The sequence below is a fragment of the Pipistrellus hanaki genome, assembly GCF_964339955.1.
Source record: "Pipistrellus hanaki genome assembly, chromosome: 19".
Classification (NCBI taxonomy): domain Eukaryota; kingdom Metazoa; phylum Chordata; class Mammalia; order Chiroptera; family Vespertilionidae; genus Pipistrellus; species Pipistrellus hanaki.
This window is the reverse complement of record NC_140521.1, coordinates 17,495,766-17,515,812: the sequence shown is the minus strand read 5'-3', so window position 1 is coordinate 17,515,812 and position 20,047 is coordinate 17,495,766. Positions and strand designations below refer to the sequence as shown.

General features: G+C 53.6%; 1 protein-coding gene across 1 annotated transcript in view; it reads right to left on the bottom strand.

The window, feature by feature from the left end:
• Window positions 1–3,295: 3,295 nt before the first annotated feature.
• Window positions 3,296–20,047, bottom strand: part of LOC311613995 (2'-5'-oligoadenylate synthase 3-like) — a 43,354-nt gene continuing 26,602 nt past the window's right edge. Inside the window, exons 17-26 of the mRNA XM_084868478.1 lie at window positions 18,936–19,206; window positions 16,834–17,012; window positions 15,122–15,357; window positions 14,264–14,399; window positions 11,578–11,751; window positions 8,888–9,179; window positions 8,100–8,278; window positions 5,772–6,010; window positions 4,400–4,556; window positions 3,296–3,634 (exon numbers count right to left, since the gene is read on the bottom strand). Coding sequence (XP_084724604.1) covers window positions 3,536–3,634; window positions 4,400–4,556; window positions 5,772–6,010; window positions 8,100–8,278; window positions 8,888–9,179; window positions 11,578–11,751; window positions 14,264–14,399; window positions 15,122–15,357; window positions 16,834–17,012; window positions 18,936–19,206 — 1,962 coding nt within the window. The 3' untranslated portion in view covers window positions 3,296–3,535. The remainder of the gene's footprint in view (window positions 3,635–4,399; window positions 4,557–5,771; window positions 6,011–8,099; window positions 8,279–8,887; window positions 9,180–11,577; window positions 11,752–14,263; window positions 14,400–15,121; window positions 15,358–16,833; window positions 17,013–18,935; window positions 19,207–20,047) is intronic.

Genomic DNA, 20,047 nt, shown 5'->3' with positions numbered 1-20,047 from the left:
TGATGAACAGTGCTGTGTGCCTCACACCAGCAGGACCTCCGTGCCTGGCTGTCCTTTTGGGGATGCTATGATGATACCGTGACGGTCTGCCCCCGGCTGCAGGTCATCAAATGGTCTCCTCCATCGGTCGCCTCTGCCCAAACCATTGGTTTCATCGGACGTTGCAAAATGGTGGCTTCTACTGTGTCATCGCTTTCCCATACAGTAAATATACACTGAGTGGCCTCGGCCTCTCGGTGGGGCCGGGCCACTCGGATCCTCACATCCTGCTTCTGCTGCCGTCCTCCCACCGGGTCCCCCACTCCGCGGGGCCCGCTCACACAGGGAGAGCTTTCTTCAGTCCCCGGCTCCGAGGCTCCTCCCAGCACCGGTGCCAAGACATGGAGCTGCAGAGCCCGCCGGCCTGGCTCAGTGATGGAGCATCGGCCTAGGAACCAGGAGGTCTCGGTTTGATCCCCGGTCAGGGCACATGCCGGGGCTGCAGGCTCGATCCCCAGCCGCGGGGCGTGCAGGAGGCAGCCGATCCATGATTCTCTCTCATCACGGATGTTCCTCTCTCTCCCTCTCCCTTCCTCTCTGAAATCAATAAAAATGTATTTTAAAAGAAAGAAGAAATTGCGCTGAAGAGTGACAACGTGGTTGCCTGCTCAGATGTGACGCGGTCAGCCAGAGGAGCCTCACCGCAGAGCAGCTGTGGCTCCCAGCATACAGGCTCCAGAAAGTCCCTTCACTCACACATTCTCCCCACGCCTGGTCTCGTTCATGGTCTCCCCATCAAACTCTTCCCAGACCCCGCCCGGGCCATTGGCCGCTCGCCACGTGTGGCCCTGCTTCTGATCCTCTCTGACTTTCCCTGACGTAGTGGGGCCCTCATGGCCAGGGTAACCGGGAGTGGACGAGGGCCTGAAACTTCGATGTCTACTGACTGCTGAGAAGACACGGCAGGAAAGAGAAGGGTCCCTCCTGACTCTGAGGTCCTGGGGAGGTCACTTACTGTGTGACTGAAAGTGGCCCTTCGTCTTCGTTCAAGGGTAACGGGGTGTGTGCTAGTCCCTCTGGGTCACCCTCGCCCTTTGAGGAGGGGCAGGGTCTGAGAGTTCCTCCTTTATGTGTCTGGGGCAAGTGTGCGCGTCTCGAAGGGAATGGTACCTTACCTAGTTGCGGACTGAGTAGAGGTCCACATAAGGTGGTCCTTCTTTCCTTCTTTAACCGCAAGTCATAGCTGCTCTCTTTGTCTTTCTCTAGATGGGCACAGGGGTACATTCTTTCCTTTGCTTTTCTTTTTTCCTTTTTTTTTTAAAGGTTATTTTATATTTTATTGATTTTGTACAGAGAGAAAGGGAGAGAGTTTGAGAGTTAGAAACATCGATGAGAGAGAATCATCGATCAGCTGCCTCTTGCACACCCCCTACTGGGGATATGCCCACAACCAAGGTATTGTACATGACCTTGACCGGAATCGAACCCAGGTCCCTTCAGTCCCCAAGCCGACGCTCTATCCATTGAGCCAAACCGGTTTTGGCTTTTTTTTTTTTTCTTTCTTTTTTAAAAAAAAAATATATTTTATTGATTTTTACAGAGAGGAAGAGAGAGGGATAGAAAGCCAGAAACATCGATGAGAGAAACATTGATCAGCTGCCTCCTTCACATCCCCCCCCCCCCAACTGGGGATGTGCCCACACCCAATGTATGTGCCCTTGACCGGAATTGAACCCGGGACTTTCCAGTCCGCAGGCCGATGCTCTATCCACTGAGCCAAACCACAGTGGTGCGTTCTAAAACCTACTCTCGGGCACTAACAGGGTGGCCCACAATTCAGTTCAATCCTGACCCCCCCCCCCCCAGAGTTAGTGCAGAACCCACCGTTCAAGGGCCAAGGTCCCGGCAAGACCGTCCACACTTCACCGCATCAGGTGCCAGCCGCCCGTGGGGTCCCCAGACCACCTGTACGTCTGCCTAACGTGACTCCACCTTCAAGGTCAGTAATTCACCAGAACGACGCGCACGGAACTCAGGAGAGCCTTCTGCCTGCAGGCACCCTCCTGTGGCCGAGGGCACAGAGGAACAGCCAGGGAAGAGGCCCGCAGGGGTGAGGTCTGGGAGGGTCTCTGGCAAAGAGCGTCTGCCCCCGTGGAGTGTGCCATCTTCTCAACACATCGACACGTTCACCGGCCAGGAAGCTCCCCACGCTGGCCGTCCAGCGTGTTTATTGGGGTTTAATAATCATTAATAATCATTAATTGGTGAACGATTTAATCAATCATTAGAGAGGCAGGATTGATGAAATCCCTGGCCACATGCTTGAGCTCCATCTCCAACCCTCTCTCCTCTGGGGAGTTCAATCCTCTAATCACGAGGTTGGCATTTCTGGCTTGATCTTTCCCGCGCGGCCAGCCCCTCCCTTGAAATGTAAGAGCCCAGGCCTCATTAGCATAAACTCATTAGCATAAAGTGGCTGGCTGGCAGGCGCTCATTATGAATAGAAGACAATCCTCTAGGAAATGGCAAGGGTTTTTGAAACTCTGTGCTAGGAACTGGGGATAAAGACCAGACATATTTTTTGTTTGTTTGTTTGTTTTTAATCCTCACCCCAGGATACTCTTCCCACTGATGTCTAGAAAGAGAGGGAGGGCGGGGGGGGGGGGGGGGGTGGGGGGTGGGGGAAGAGAAATATTGAAGTGAGAGAAACACATCGATTGGTTGCCTCCCACACGTGCCCTGGGGTGGGGGGGAACCTGCCATGGGGGTGCATGCCCTTGACTGGGAACCGAACCCATGGCCCCGTCGGTCTGTGGGCCTATGCTCTAACCATTGAGCAACCCGGCCAGGGCCAGGCATTTTTTTTTTTTTTTTTTTTTTTTTTTTTACTGCATGACAGTTGGCATGTGTGAGAGTAATAAGACTTTCAGAGGATACCTAGGAGGCTAAAACACTTGGACCTTCACGTATCTTTGGAGGAAAAGCCAGAGGATGAAGCCTTCAGATTTGGCCACTCCTGGGTGGGGACTAAAGGTAAGCTCAGAGGGAGGAAGCGGGAGGTGAATATGGTTCCACAGTTGCCATCCAAGGCTCAGGAGAGCTGGATGGTCTTCAGAGAGGCTGGTTTGCTCCTGGCTCAGGAGGCCTCCGACCAGCAGGCACAGGTGGGTCTGTGTCCAGAGGGAGGTGGGAGGTTACGAAAGCAGGATCTCTGGCTTATGGGAACCAAGGGGCAGGCCAGGGGCTTCATTCTCAGGGAGAGAATCCTCTAATAAAACTCGAAAGAAAAGGAAAGAGCGAATGGGAAAAATACGGATGAGAGCAAATGTTTTTAATAAATCAGGCCAGAGTTAGAGCCCAGCAGGGCGAGCATTTACAAGACTTTCTGAGAAGGACGTGGCAGTCTTGATGGGAAGAGGCATCTGAGAAAAACCAGGGAAGGAGGGGGAGGGGAGAGGGGAGAGGGGGGAGTGGGGGAGAAGGGACCTGGGATATGCGTGTACACAGTGAACTGGTTCTTCAGGAGCCATTGTCAGGTGACCTCCAGAAGCTTCTCCTAGCATTTCCAGTCTGGGATTCCACGGCTTCTGCATGAGAACATCTCATGGACAACAGGACCGACACCAGCCCCACAACTTCCTGGGGTCTGCACGGTCTGGGAAGAAAGAAATAGATAATGTGTGAACAAGACTTCCTAAGCATTAAACACCCCTTGGTTAAAAGGATGGGGCGGGGGGGAGGGGGGGCAGGGAGGAGAAGGAAGTGTCTCTGAGAGGGTAAAACGTTATCAGGGATAATTGTGGGGTGCTTGTTGATAGCACAGATCTAGCTAACTAAAGCTGGCCCTGGATTGGAATGGAGTGTGTGGGGGGGTGGGGTTCAGAGCAGGCGATGTTGCCTCCACAGGACATGAGGCAATGTCTTGAGACATTTTTAACGGTCACAACTGGGTGCCATCAAGTGGGTGGAGATGGTTGCTGCTCGGCACCCTACAGCACACAGGACGGCCCCTGCGATAAAGAATCACCTGGCTGCCGAGGCCGGTGTGGCTCAGTGGATAGAGCTTCGGCCTGCGGACTGAAGGGTCCCGGGTTCGATTCCGGTCAAAGGCATGTGCCTTGGTTGCGGGCACATCCCCCATGGGGGGTGGTGCAAGAGGCAGCTGGTCGATGTCTCTCTCTCATCGATGTTTCTAATTCTCTATCCCTCTTTCTTCCTCTCTGTAAAAAAATCAATAAAATATATTAAAAAAAAAATTCGAGCCAAACCGGTTTCGGCAATCGGGACTTTTTTGAAACGCCTTGGGACGAGGGACCAATTGTTAAAAATCGGGACTGTCCTGCCAAAAGCGGGATGTCTGGTCAACTTAAGCCTGTCACAGAGCAACCCCCAGACGCCATGGCCTCAAGGTTATGCTTACCGGCACTTCCCACGAAGGGACGGGATCTCCGGTCCCATCCTTGAAGCAGAGAGAGGAGGACAGCCATTCAGCCGCTTCGTTGGCCAGGCGATGCCAGCACCAGCGGTTCCCTCCGCCCACGTCGCCTGTGGGATCGGCCGGGTCCAAGATCACAGGCCTGGACGAGGGGTGAGACGCGTGAGGGGCATGCTCCTTAGAGTCAGCGGTCTCAGGGTTGGGAGCCAGGTGACCTCCAGAGATGTCTCCTCTCAGCAATAAAACAACGTGTCCTTACTACTTGGATGTCAAGAATTCAAGTATACTGCTGAAACCGGTCCCAGGTTCGATTCTGGTCAGGGGCATGTACCTTGGTTTCGGGCACATCCCCTTGTGGGAGGTGTGCAGGAGGTGACTAATCGATGTTTCTAGCTCTCTACCCCTCTCCCTTCCTCTCTGTAAAAAATCAATAAAATATATTTAAAAAAAAATAAAATAAAATAGATGAAACGCTCAGTGGATAGAGCGTCAGCCTTCGGACTGAAAGGTCCCAGTTTCGATTCTGGTCAAGGGCATGTACCTGGGTTGTGGGTACATCCCCAGTAGGGGGTGTGCAGGAGGCAGCTGATTGATGATTCTCTCTCATCCATGTTTCTCTCTATCCCCCTCTCTTCCTCTCTGTAAAAAAATCAATAAAATATATTAAAAAAAAAAAGAATTCAAGGGTACTTAGACTGTGCAAAGTAATTTTCAGGAATTAAACGATAATTGTCGAAAACGTCTTGAAAGCTACTGATTATTATACACGTGAAGGCATCGTACAAACGCCAGGCCAACCGAACGACGATGAGTAACCATAACCCAATGGAATGTTGCTAAGCGGCCACCCCCATGGTAGGCAGCCCAGGGCATCCTGTTCTCTTTCTTCTTCCCTAGACTCTCCCCACACTCCTTGCTTTTCTCCCATTTCCTGTTCTTTTGCTTCCGCTGTTTTTGTCCCTGGCTGGTGAGATGAACTGAGATGCCTTCTTATCCCTGAAGGATCAAGGTTTTGTGGGATTCGGCCCTGAAAGGGCGGGTGAAAGCTGACGGTAAGAAGCCTGTAGGATCCGTCAGCCTGTGAACCACACCCTTAGTTCTCAGGAACACACTTGCTCTGCCTCGTAGGCCTGCTAACCAGTCCTTTTTCCTTGTGGCTGAGAAAGATGGATGCTACGCAGGGGCCTGGAGCCTGGGGCCCTGGGCCTGGGGCCTGGGGCCTCCTCCTGTCCATTCTGGGTGACATTTCCTCCCGCCTCCCTGGGGCTTCTCTCTCTCTTATGGGGAGAACCCCGTTCTCGGAGGTAGGGTGGGAGGGAATCAGGCTAAGAAAAGGCGAGGGGAGGGCTCGGCGCACCTGGGTTTCTGGAGCTGGCTCAGCAGGAAGTTCCTCACAGTCTCGTTCTCGAAGTCGTAGTTGACAGTCCAGAAGACACAGAGCTGCTGGTACCGGGTGACCAGCTCCAGGACCGTCCGGAAGCCTTGAGCGGTGTCAAAACTCGTGGCCCCACTGCCCTGCTCCCAGGCGTAGATGGTGAGCAGCTCCAAGGCGTACTTGGGGGGCAGCGACCCCTTTTTCTTCAGTCTCCTTTCACACTGGAGGGAGAGGGAGATCGTCGGATGATACTGGCCCAGGCAGGGAGGCGCACTGTACATTAAAGAGCCATGGCAGGCCAGCGAGTCCAGGAGTGGCCTGGGGAGGTGTGAGCGGGCTGTGTGGTGGGAGTGGCCTGGGCAGGTGTGAGCGGGCTGTGTGGTGGGAGTGGCCTGGGCAGGTGTGAGCGGGCTGTGTGGTGGGAGTGGCCTAGGCAGGTGTGAGCAGGCTGTGTGGTGGGAGTGGCCTAGGCAGGTGTGAGCAGGCTGTGTGGTGGGAGTGGCCTGGGCAGGTGTGAGCGGGCTGTGTGGGTGGGAGTGGCCTGGGCAGGTGTGAGCGGGCTGTGTGGTGGGAGTGGCCTAGGCAGGTGTGAGCGGGCTGTGTGGTGGGAGTGGCCTGGGCAGGTGTGAGCGGGCTGTGTGGTGGGAGTGGCCTAGGCAGGTGTGAGCAGGCTGTGTGGTGGGAGTGGCCTAGGCAGGTGTGAGCAGGCTGTGTGGTGGGAGTGGCCTGGGCAGGTGTGAGCGGGCTGTGTGGGTGGGAGTGGCCTGGGCAGGTGTGAGCAGGCTGTGTGGGTGGGAGCGGCCTGGGCAGGTGTGAGCGGGCTGTGTGGGTGGGAGTGGCCTGGGCAGGTGTGAGCGGGCTGTGTGGGTGGGAGCGGCCTGGGCAGGTGTGAGCGGGCTGTGTGGGTGGGAGCGGCCTGGGCAGGTGTGAGCGGGCTGTGTGGGTGGGAGTGGCCTGGGCAGGTGTGAGCGGGCTGTGTGGTGGGAGTGGCCTGGGGAGGTGTGAGCAGGCTGTGTGGGTGGGAGTGGCCTGGGGAGGTGTGAGCAGGCTGTGTGGTGGGAGTGGCCTGGGCAGGTGTGAGCGGGCTGTGTGGTGGGAGTGGCCTGGGCAGGTGTGAGCAGGTGTGGTGATTGTTGGTTTTGATCAGTATTTCCCAAACTTCTCTCATGATGAGAATCACCTGGTGGAGTTGTTAAAACACAGATTCCTGAATCCCAACTAAGAAGTGCTAAACTAGAATTTTTGGGAACATATAGGTAAAACTGTATACTTAACTAGTGCTCTAAGACAGATGTTATATACAGAGCACTAAGTTAGGTATGCAATTTTACCTATATGTTCTCAAAAATTCTAGTTTAGCACTTCTTAGTTGGGATTCAGGAATCTGTGTTTTAACAACTCCACCAGGTGATTCTCATCATGAGAGAAGTTTGGGAAACACTGGTTTAGATGAATCCACGAAGCTTCAGGAAGTGAGGGGCTTGCTCCAGGTCAGCCTGTAGCCTCACCCTCAGAGCACCCTGCGGCTGGGGGGTGTGGCAGGATCTCTCTAATGTCTGGGCTGGGGGCACAGAGCTCAGGCTTCAGCTCAGGGTTCGGGGAGCCGGACACAGGAAGGAGACAGTTTAGCAAGAATGGATATCATGCCTGGCGCCTGCTGTCGAAAAATACTCAGAAACGACCCTGTCTGCAAGACGTGATGAAAGTGAAGGTGGGCCCTGGCCCGTGTGGCCTGTGGACTGAAGGGTCCCAGGTTCGATTCCTGTCAAGGGCACATGCCTGGGTTTCGGGCTCGATCCCCAAATAAGGGGCGTGCAGGAGGCAGCCAATCAATGATTCTCTCTCATCATTGATGTTTCTCTCTCTCTCCCCCTCTCCCTCCCTCTCTGAAATCAAGAAAAAAAAAATGATATAAAAAAGTGAAGGCGGGCTAACCAATAGGACATGCAGCCCCTGGACCACCTGTAGCTCCCACCTGCCTCCAGGAGATGGCGCCAGTATCTGTCCGTTAGGGGCTCGGAGCAGCAGGAAAGCTGGGCTGGCACCTCGGAGGCATGCAAGCCCCTGGCACCTGCCCTGCAGGCAGGGTCACGGGCGCCCTGCAGAACGCTTTGGGTGGTAGAGCAAGGGCCAAGGAAACCCCAGACAGCAGCTTTGACGGCAGGAGACGCTCTACGCCCAGCCCGACTCCATGGGGTCCCGGAGGAGGATTCCTCCACAAAGGTCCCCGGGGGAAGGTGGCCGGGCCGGCCTGGCAGAGCGTGTGCGTGCAGGGCCTGGGTACATGTTGGCTTCCCCGCCCGGGCACACCTGCTTGTACCAGTGCTTCACCAGGCGCAGCAGGTCCTTCAGCTTGGTGGGCCGGGAGCTGACGAAGTCTCGCTGCAGCTCGGTGAAGCAGGCCGAAAACTCGCCCCCCGGGGTGTCGGGGTGCTCTTGGTACTGAGCGATGAGCTGGGCGTAGACCCTCCAGAGAGGCCCCAGCTTCTCTGCATGGGGGAGAGAGAAGGTTAGGATGCCTCACTCTACGGGGACAGGAAGTAACGGTTTGACAACTGTATTCGATCCTGGGATCCCGGCTTGAATTCTATCAGTGTCCCTGTAAGATACTGGGAGCATCTCTCGAGTAATGACACTACAGATGATGTGCTCTGTATCTTTACTAGTGGTATTATTAATATTATTATTATTTTTGGTTAACCCTTTCCCCAAGACACTTTCCCATTGGTTTTTAGAGAGGAGTGGAAGGGAGGGGGAGAGGCAGAGAGAGAGAAATCATTGATGTGAAAGAGCCACACCGACTGGTTGCCTCCCGCACGTGCCCCGACCCGGAGCACAACCCAGATATGTGCCCTTGACTGAGAATCCAACCTAAGACTCTTTGGTACTCGGATCGATGCTCTAACCATTGAGCCATGCCGGCCAGGGGTCCTTGGGTTCTTTTAACACCCTGTTATGTTGCTGCCATTACTCATGCCACCTGTGGGGGCCCTGGCCCCGTGACCCGTCCCCGAGTCCTGTGGCTTTCTCTCCGCCCCCTCCCACCAGCGCTCCAGATCCTTCCCCCTCCAGGAGCGAAGGCAGGCGTGGGGCCTCACCCAGCGCGTTGAATGCCGGCAGCACGTCCATGTCCACGGGCCCGGGGAGGCGCCTGGACTTCAGGGAGAAGCTCAGCACCCGGGGGGCCTCCCACTTGGAGATCTCGAAGGTCACTTCCAGGTCCGGCTCGGCCGCCAGCTGCTGCTGGGCCTCCAGCTGCTGCTTGATCTCCTTGATGACCGCGTAGCGCTCGGCTCTTTGGGACGGGAAGCTGGTCAGCGAGTCCACGAACACCACGAGGTCGGCGTCGGAGCCTGTCTTCAGGGCGGTGCCTTTGCCGGCTGCCCCTGCCTGGCAGGACAGGCAGGTGGAGACCCAGTGAGAGCCCCTCACCACCATCCCCTGGGCTCCTACCCTGTTTCCCTGAAAATAAGACAGTGTCTTTTATATTAATTTTTGCTCCCAAAGATGTGCTAGGTCTTATTTTCAGGGGATGTCTTTTATTTTTCCATGAAGAAGAATACGGTACACATTTATTGTTAAATGAAAATCAAGGAAATGTATTACCTGTCTACGGTACGGTAGTACGGTAGTTGTCAACACAAACCAGACAAACTGTGAATCCTACAGGATCAAGAATGTACTCGTTTATTCAATGACGATCATGTCATCCTCTTCTGGAACATCATCATCACAATCCAATTCCTGAATTTCCTGGTGAATTTCTTGTGACTCCATTTCTTTCAGAATCAGTGGACCAAATCTTTCATGTTTAGCCTAGGGGGGGCCTTATTTTGGGGGGGGAATGCCTTATATTTCACTCAGAAGGAAACCTGTAAGCAGGTCTTATTTTCGGAGGATGTCTTATTTTCGGGGAAACACGGTACCCGGTACCCATGAGGCTGAGGAATGAGCGTCCGAGCTGGGGTCCAGTGAGGGCTGAGTCCCTGGCAGACTCTTTGCTTTTTCACACCCTTTAGAACAATGGGGTTCGAAAGCAGCAATTCTCATACCCTTTGAGGTGCTTGTGTACACTCCCGGGTTGGTTATAAACCACCCACGTCTCAAGTCAACGCCCCCACCACGTCTCCTAACCCAGCGGTCGGCAAACTCATTAGTCAGCGGAGCCAACTATCAACAGGACAACGACTGGAATTCCTTTTGAGAGCCACATCATTTTTTTAAAACTTAAACTAGATAGATAGGTACCTTGTTGTTCACTTAATTAGGGTGCGTGGTATTTTGTGGAAGAGCACACGCAGGGGGCCAAAGAGCCGCATGCGTCTCGCGAGCCGCAGTTTGCCGACCGCTGTCCTAACCTAAAGCGTACTTGGCTTTCCATTCCTGTGACCTGAGAGAAATCCACCGGATGCAGTCCCTGGGATGACGTTCCTCTTCGGTTCCCCGGTTCATTGCTTCCTCCTGCAATCCGGGCATCCGTTGGGCGAATCTTCATCATTGAGATACCGGGTTTGGCAGAGGTTGGATAAGGGGTTTCTCCACTTCCTCCTTCCTGCCTTTTCCCCATCCCACCCCCCTTTCCTTTCCCAACAACTCTGTGAAAACGTAAAAACCAGTCTGAGCTCAGGGCCCTGGTTTGTTTGTTTTTAAAAAAATATATATTTTATTTATTTTTTACAGTGAGGAAAGGAGAGGGATAGAGAGTTAGAAACATTGATGAGAGAGAATCATTGATCAGCAGCCTCTTGCACACCCCCTACTGGGGATGTGCCCGAAACCCAGGTACATACATGCCCTTGACCGGAATCGAACCTGGGACCTTTCAGTCCTCAGGCTGACGCTCTATCCACTGAGCCAAACCGGTTTCGGCAAGGGCCCTGGTTTGACGGCCCCCAGGGGAGCTGCCAGGCCCATTCTGTGTGGAGGGGCTTGGTCTGCAGGCTTCTCTGAGGGTTGGGGGGGGGGGGGCGCGCGGAGATGGAAGAAACAAGCCCCTGATTCATCTTCACAGAAAAGAAACAGCATGTGGCCAGGGGGTGACTGAGTCTCCCCAGAGCAAACCGGATATGGGGGGTGGGAGATGGGGAGAGGTGTGAGAGCTGTGCTCAGGGCTGAGAGCACTACACAGAGGGCGGCGGAGCAGGCCAGGAAGGTCTCAGGCTGATACTTTAAATGGCCCAATGGGAGACAGCAGGATGTAGGCAGCGTATTAGGAAACAGGTGACCAAATAGGACTCAGCCAGTGAGGAACCGGAGGAGGGACTAACTAAATAGGCTGTGTTCCCTGCCCCAGGTGTGTTCCTGTACCCTGGGGTGTGTGTGTGTGTGTGGGGGGGAGGGTGGGGGCTTTAGGAGAGGTATTAAAAGTATTTGAGCCAAAACCGGTTTGGCTCAGTGGATAGAGCGTCGGCCTGCGGACTGCGGGTTCGATTCCGGTCACGGGCATGTGCCTTGGTTGTGGGCACATCTCCAATGGGGTGTGTGTGCAGGAGGCAGCTGATCGATGTTACTCTCTCATTGATGTTTCTAACTCTCTATCCCTCTCCCTTCCTCTCTGTAGAAAATCAATTATATATATATATATATATATATATATATATATATATATATATTTTTTTTTTTTTTTTAAGTATTTGAAATTCGTTAATGACGTAAGCAGTCCCTCAGCACCACCCCCACCCTCACCCGGAGAACCTGCTGCCCTCCCTCATCCCATGCCCCTGCCAGGGGACAGCGCCGGCCGCGGCTCAGCACCCGGCCGTGACCCCGTGGGGACAGGCGCGCTCACCTTGATGGGCTTCTGCACGTTGGTGGCGGAGTGCCGGAAGCAGATTTCTTTCAGGAACTCGGAGATGATGCCGACCGCTGCCTTGATCTGGCATCTGACGGTTTTCGTGGGCTGGAGGAAGTCCTTGATGAATTTGTCCAGATGGTGGCCGGGGGTCTCGTGGAGCGGGGTCGGCTGGGGGGGAGGGCCAGGGAGGGTGCGAGAACCCCGCTGTGAGTGCCCCCTGACAGCTGGCCCCAGGCTTTCCTCCCGCCTCTCCCTTCTGCCCTCCAACCCAGCAACACTGTGGTCCTTACTTCTTATAGTGACACCAGTGGCCTGGGCATGAAAATTCGTGCACTGGGGCGGGGGGGGGGGGTCCCCTCAGCCCGCCTGCGCCCTCTTGCAGTCCAGTAGCCCTTGGGGGATGTCCCACTGACAGTGTGGGGAGTGGGCCTAAGCCACGGTCTGGTCCCCCTCTGTGGGGGGGCGAGAGGTGGGCCAAGCAAGCAGGTTGCCATCCGCCCCCCCATTGCCATCTCCTCCCTCTGTCCGCTGGCACCCACCTTGGCTGGCCTGGTGCCGCCCGCTCACAGGCCCCATCCCCCACCGACCGGTCGTTCTGCCATTCGGCTGATTTGCCTATTAGGCTTTTATTATATAGGATATCCCAGGGACATATTTGAGTTTAGGGTAAGGTGACCAGACGTCCCGCTTTTGGCGGGACAGTCCGGATTTTTAACAATTTGTCCCGCGTCTCACGGCATTTTAAAAAAGTCTCCATTTTTGGAAAGATGTCTTTTATTTATTTATTTATTTATTTTTTCCCCCAAAAGACATCTTCTTATAGTAAGATGATTTAATTTTTTAAAACACTGCGGGATGTGGGACAAATTGTTAAAAATCGGGACTGTCCCGCCAAAAGCGGGACGTCTGGTCCCCTTAGTTTAGGGCGTACCCAAAACGATACTCTCCTCTAGCTGAGAACTGAATCCTTCTCTGTGGGGGTCCTTCATGACCCCCCCCCCGCCCTCCAACCCCTCTCCACACTGTTTCCAGCTGCGGCATCGCCATCACTCCTCAGCCTCCCCTGCCCCTCTGTTCCTCCCTTCTTTTCCTGTTTCCTGTGGCTGTGACAGATTTCCCATGGTCACACTCATTTCTTTCCCCAGGTTCTATCGGCTTCGCTTAAACACGGGGGACCCGGGGACAGGTTCCCAGGGGCGCAATGACACATGACAGCGGGGTGGCGTGAAGCGACACAGATTCATGCTCTCACAGCCCGGAGACTAGGGATCCGGAGGGAAGCGTGCGTGTTGCCGAAACCGGTTTGGCTCAGTGGATAGAGCATCAGCCTGCGGACTGAAGGGTCCCGGGTTCGATTCCGGTCAAGGGCATGTACCTTGGTTGCGGGCGCATTCCCAGTAGGGGATGTGCAGGAGGCAGCTGATCAATGATTCTCTCTCATCGATGTTTCTAACTATCCCTCTCTCTTTCTCTCTGTAAAAAATCAATAATATATTAATATATATATATATATATATACACACACACACACATACATATATATATATATATACACACACACACATATATATATATATATTGTGTGTGTGTATATGTGTATATATATATATATATATATATATATATATATATATATATATATATATATATTTTTTTTTTTTTTTTTAAGGGAAGCGTGGGCAGGCCCCCCGGGGAGGCCCTGCCCGGCCTGTTCCGGCTTCCGGCGAACCAGTCACCCCTTGGCCGGTACGCGCGTCACTCCGACCCCGGCCTCTGCGTGCACATGACCTTCTCCCCTCCGCGTGTGTCTCTGGGTGCCTTCTTTTTGTTGTAGGTGTTAATCCTCACCCCTGGACATTTCCCACTGATTTTTAGGGAGCGTGGAAGGAGCAGGGAAAGACACAGAGAGAGAAACAACCCGTGTGAGAGAGACCCATCGATCAGCTGCCGCCTTCCAGTGCCCCACCGGGGCTGGGGATTGAGCTTGCAACCGAGGCATGTGCCCTTGGCTGGAATCGAACCTGGGTCTCTTCGGTCGGCAGGCCGACACTCTGTCCACTGAACCACACCGGCCAGGGCTCCGTGTATCTTCTTAGGAGGACACTGGACATTGGAGACAGGTCCCATGCGAGCCTCAACGAATGACACCCCCCCCCCCCCCACTGTCCCACCAAGTGCGGGCTGCCCTAACCACTACGGGGAGGGCACTGAGGTGGAGTGCCCTGACCATCTTTGCAGCTTTCCTCTCCACGTGAACGCTTTCAGAATGAAATGCCGGGAGAAACATGTTTTCAAAAGCCATCTTAGGAGGCTGGGAGCCAAGACCAGGGGTCTGGTGAAAGCAGGGGTAGGGCGGGGTGGGGTGCAGGCACAGGGGCGACCGCTCAGAGGGTCCCCATCCTTCTGCAGCCAACTAGGGGTTTCCTGTTCACAGGGAGCTTCCCGCATGGGGCCTCGGTCCATTCACATCTCCGTTGACCTCCCAGACCTTTGCTCAGCTGCACCACACCTTGAACTTGGACTCCCAATCCTCAGGACTGGGGCAACATACATTTCTGTTGCTCCGAGCCGCCCAGGGCATGGGACTTTGCTACAGCAGCTCTAGGAAACCGACACAGGGGGATCTCGAGGTGTCGGGGGGTGGGGTGGGGTCTGAGCTCTATGTGGAACGCCCTCTCACCAGAACATTCCACGATGGCGACTTTTGCAGGCTGGGACGAGACAGCCAGGCTTGAGCTTCTTCCTTTAGCAGTTGCCAGCACGCCTTATCTCCGCTCACCCGATGGGTGGGGTCAGTTGGGTCCAAGATTACTGGCCTAGGAATTCCATTAGATTATAAAAAATAAAATAAAATAAAATCAGCGGGGCTGCTTGTGGGAAGAGACATCAGTTTCAGGGAACGGGGCCTGGGCTGGGCCTCTGGTCTCTCCTGTGCTTCCTCTCAGTTGCTGAGGTGCTTTGCCTGCGACGCCCACCCCTCTGGTCCTGTCCTCTGGTGGGCAGAGAGCGGCGCTCCACTGATAACGTAACAAGATGGCCTCTCCCTGCGGGCCTTCCTTCTCCCTTAGCCTCTTCCTGCTGTAAAGGAAACGCCTCGCAAGGGTCTGTCCGGGGCACAGAATGGGACGATGGTTTGTAGTGGGAAAGCAGGGCTCAGGGTCCTCCCTCCGACAGGCCTCTCCTTGCTCTCCTGCCCGGGGCTGCCAACATCCATGTGGCGCGCCGCTGGCTGGGAAGGACAGGGGAGGGCACTCATTCTAAAGGGGTGCAGCCTGGCCGAAACCGGTTTGGCTCAGTGGATAAAGCGTCGGTCTGCGGACTGAAAGGTCCCAGGTTCTATACCGTGGTTGCGGGCACATCCCCAATAGGGGGTGTGCAAGAGGCAGCTGGTCGATGTTTCTCTCTCATCGACGTTTCTAGCTCTCTCTCTCCCTTCCTCCTCTCTGTAAAATATCAATAAAAAATATATATTTAAAGGGGTATAGCCTGGCATGCCCACGGAGAGGGAGAGAGAGAGGGCCCCGGGGGTTGTGGGCACCTCGGTGATCGGATCTGGCCCAGCATGACGTTCCGGACGGTCTCATCCTCGAAGTTGTAGTTGACTGTCCAATACACGCACAGCTGCTCCTGCTGCTCAATGAGCCCCAGGACAGTTCTGAGGCCCTGGACGATGTCGAAGTCTTCCTCTCTGCACCCCTCCTCCCAGGCATAGACGGTGAGCAGCTCCAGAGCATACAAGGGTGGCAGGGACCGAGGCTCCGACCGCTTCTGGCACTGCGGGGGAGGAATGGGGCGGCAGCTAATGGAGAGACCCAGTTCTTCCCATGTCAGGACTCTGAAATCAAGAAACCAGCTCGGCCGGTGTGGCTCAGTGGTTGAAGTCGACCCCATGAATCAGGAAGTCACGGTTCAATTTCCGGTCAGGGCACAGACCCCGGTTTCAGGCTTGGTCACTGGGTAGGGTGTGTGTGGGAAGCATCCAATTGGTGTTTCTCTCTCTCTCTCTCTCTCTCTCTCTCTCTCTCTCTCTCTCTCTCTCTCTCCCCCTCCCTCCTTCCCTACCTCTCCCTTCCTTTCTCTCTAAAATCAATAAAAATATATTTAAAAATAAATCTTAAGTCAAACCATTGTAAGTCAAGGCCTGCCTGTATTTGGCCGTATTTCCTAAAGTTAAATATGTAACTATTCCTCATTGTGGACACACATGTGCACACATATATGCCATGTGTATACGTATGCACGCACACATATGATTTCTTATACATATACTTTATAGCCCAGCAGTCCCACGCCTGCATATTTACTCCAGAAAAAGGAGTGCTTGCCCAGCTGGTGTGGCTCAGTGGTTGCACGTTGACCTATGAACCAAGAGGTTCAATTCCTGGTCAGGACACAAGCCTGGGTTGCAGGCTCAGTCCCCAGTAGGGGGCATGCAGGAGGCAGCCGATCAATGATTCTCTCTTACCATTGATGTTTCTATCTCTCTCTCCTTCTCCCTTCCTCTTCTGAAATCACTAAAAGAAAATGTATATTTTATTTTATTATTATTTTTTAAAAATATATTTTATTGATTTTTCAGAGAGGAAGAGAGAGGGATAGAGAGTCAGAAACATTGATGAGAGAGAAACATCAATCAGCTGCCTCTTGCACACCCCCTACCGAGGATGTGCCCACAGCCAATGTACATGCCTTCGACCGGAATCGAACCTGGGACCTTTCAGTCCACAGGCCGATGCTCTATGCACTGAGCCAAACCAGTTTCGGCAGAAAATGTATATTTTAAAAAGGAGCCTACAATTTACAAAAACACATGCAGGGAATACCCATAGTCACATAATTCATAATAGCTCCAGCTTTTACGAATTATGACCCAAATGCCCGTCAGTAGCAGAATGGGTAAATGTGTGGTAGAGTAATACCATGGAATATTACGAAAGAATGAAAAACGACAATCATGGACAAACCTCTCAGACGTAATGTTGAACAGAAGACAGCAGACACAACGCACATACAGTCGAATTCCATTCGTAGCAAGTTGAAAAGCAAGCGGAGCGGATTTGTGGTGACAGCTGTTAGGATGGTGGGCTGTTTGGGGGAGTGTAAACTGAGGCCATTTGCGGAATTCTGCTTAAAACAATATAAAATGCACCGAGCTGTATGCTCAAGACTGTTGTACTTTCCTGGATTGCAAGTTATTGGGACCCAATAGGCAATGGATTGCCAGCCGAGGAAACGCTATATGAAACTTACCAGTCGATGCCAGCCCTTTACCAAGAGGATCAAATCCCTCAGCTTCCTGGGATGGTTGTTAAAAAGATTCTGCTGGAGTTGTGTGAAGCAGACCGAGAATTCCCCGGGGCCGGCTCTTGCCTTGTCCAAGGCTCTTTTGAGGTCGCGGTAGGTTGAGGGGCTGGGCTTGCCGCTTAAGTCTGGCAGGAGAGAGAAAGGGGACTTTGAAGGTTGGGTGCGGTTTGATGGCAAAGGGCTTCCTCGGTCAGAGGCCGGGTATGTTTGCGTAAAAGGCGAGGGGCGGCTTGCCCTGCTCGGTGATAAAAATGAAGTCTACAATGACCGGCATGCAAATGCTATGGCGCTGGCCGAAGACAAGACCAGGGAGAGCAAACAGAGGAAACGAGAAACAAGTATAAAACGAAAAAAGAAGGAATTCTGAATAAGTAGGGAAGAGGTGGTTTCTTTGAAAATAATGGCATTGGCCTACACCTGGAAGGAAATAAAGTTGATATATCACATATAATATGTTCTGCTATTGAGCCCTTCCAGGGAGTGCTTCAATTTAGAGTCAAGGGTACAGGTACCTTGAGGAGGCAGGTGCAGGCAGGTGCGGGCAGAGCCCTGGAGGCTGGGATGGATGCCAGTTGGCAGTTGCACCCCCCACAGCACTGAGCTTGTAAGGTAGGGCGATGCAGGGCAGTGGCTCCCAGACCGGGTGCCAATCAGAATCCTGCTGCACAGCTAATCTGAACACAGGTGCAGGAGCCTCCTGTGTCAATGAGGCAGATGAGTAGATTAGAAAACCGTGGGACACCTACACGATGAAATACTGCGCTGCTATAAAAAAGGAGGAACTTTTACCACTTGCAACAGCATGGATGGAATTGGAGAGCATTGCGCTAAGCGAAATAAACCAGTCGGAGAAAGATAAATATCACACGATCTCACTCATATGTGGGATATAATGATCAACATAACTTGATGAACAAGAATAGATCCAGAGACAAATGGTAGGGGACGGGGGGTGGTGGGTCGGGGGTTAGAGAGCTTGTATGCATGGGATGGGGGGGGGGAGAGAAGAGGGGGCTTTCCCGGGTATAGAGGTGTTCTCCCTTTTCTGCGTCCAGAACAGAAAAGGAATGGTTCCAGTTCTTGAGTAGAGGAGCTGGGGATTAAGAAATAAAAGAAAAAAGAAAGCCAGAGACAGAAATAGAAGCAAGCTGGGAGCCAGGTGGGATGCTGCCACTCTGATGGAGGGACAAGACCCTGAGCCCAGGCAGCCAGCGCATTTATTTTATACCCCCAAATACCAGGAAGAATCACCAAAACTTAGGCTCAAAGGAGCTTATTTGCATTCTTGAGTAGGCCCTAGCATTCCTGGTGCTTGACTGGATTTAGTACATATCTAGACCCGCTCCGGACATCTGGACAAAGGTAAAAGCCAGTACTGAATAACACGTTCCGCCTTCTTGAAGAATGTGTATCCGAGAAGCAGCTCTGCCAGTCGCCTCAGACTCAGCCGACAACAATCTAAAGAATGTCCATATGCCTTCCCTGGGGCCCCTCTGCACCCGGGGTGGGAATGGCTTGTGGGGGGAGGGTCACGAGGGGAAAAGGAGACATGTGTAAAACTTTAGACAGTAAATAAATTTTAAAACAAAAAAAAGTCAATGAGGAGCCCCAACTGGTTTTGCTCAGTGGATAGAGCGTAGGCCTGCAGACCAAAGGGTCTCGGGTTCCATTCCGGTTAAGGGCACGTACCTCGGCTGCACGCTCCTCCCCAGACCAGGCCCTGGTTGGGGCTGGTGAGGGAGGCAACCAATCGATGAGTTTCTCTCACATTGACGTTTCTCTCTGTCTCTCCCTGTCCCTTCCACTCTCCCTAAAAACCAATGGGAAAATATCCTCGGTGAGGATTAAAACAATAAAAAGTCAATGAGGAGATGGGGAGAAGCCCTAGAGAAGAGAGAAAGCCAGGGGAGGAGGGGCTTCCTCTGCTGAAGGCCTTCCACCGAAGGAAAGCACCAAAGGTATCTATCCACCGTCCCTCTCTTTGACGTTGCTCTCTCAACACAGCCCTCAAGACCCAGACCCACCCCCGCCCGCCCCGGAGGGCTCACCCAGAGCGTCGAAGGCGGGCAGCACGTCCAACGTGACGCACTGATACTTTGTGTACAGCCGGATGGCGAGGCCACCGTCGGGCCTCAGCATCTCCATCCTGGCTGCCAGCTTCCTTTCGAGCCGACACGCTCTCAGCCGCTGCCAGATTTTGTCGAGGATTTCGTATCGCTTTTCCTTCTGGTCCTGGAATTTCTCAAGGTCACCGATGAAGATGACAAGGGTGCCATCGGCGCTGCCCTTTAAGAATGTTTTCCGGCCATAGGAGCCGCCCTGCCAGCAACAAGAGGAGCAGGTGTGAGAGTCTGGACCCTTTCGGGGGTCACGGCACTCCCCAGGAGGCAGTCGTGCTACTTCCCTTGAGGAAAAACCCCCCACATGTCACCATAGTCTTCAAGTTGAGTGGCAGCCACCCATTGGTCCACCCACAGGCCAGGGTGCCATAGCAATGCTCTTCATACTGGCCTAAGGTGACCAGACGTCCCACTTTGGAGGGACAGTCCCGATTTTTAACAATTTGTCCCGCGTCCCTCGGCGTCTTAAAAAAGTCCCGATTCTTTCTAAAAATGCAGGAAAGCCACACATGGTATGAACAGGGCGCAGACTCATTTATCCAGGGTGACCCACTGGTCCCGTGCAGCCAGTATTGGCGTCGAAAGGCCCACGTCCAGGAAAACCCCTCAGGCCAGGCACGCTTGGCTGCTGGGCCACCTTACATGTAGACAAAGTTAAATACCGGCAAAACGGTCTCTGCTGGTAGGAGGCGGGCGGGCGGGCCGGCGGGCGGGCGGGCCCTGCCCCGGGGGAGGGCGGGGACAGGACCGGGAGGGCAGGGGCCCTGGGGGCTGGGCATGCTTTGCTCCTCGAGCCGGGTGTAGGTTTGTTCACGGCAACCAGAACAGGCTGCAAACTTAGCTCTGTGCACTCATCTGTTTGTGTGTTTGTTTTAATCAGAATAAGTTAATTAATATTGAGAGGCAGGGTGGTGCTATTAAATAATGCCCAGCTATTAAATAACGTCCCTGTGCCTCCATTTCCTCCTCTGGGCCAAGGCAGGAGACACTAGTATCTGTGTGTGTGTGTATATGTGTGTGTGTGTGTGTGTTTATATGTG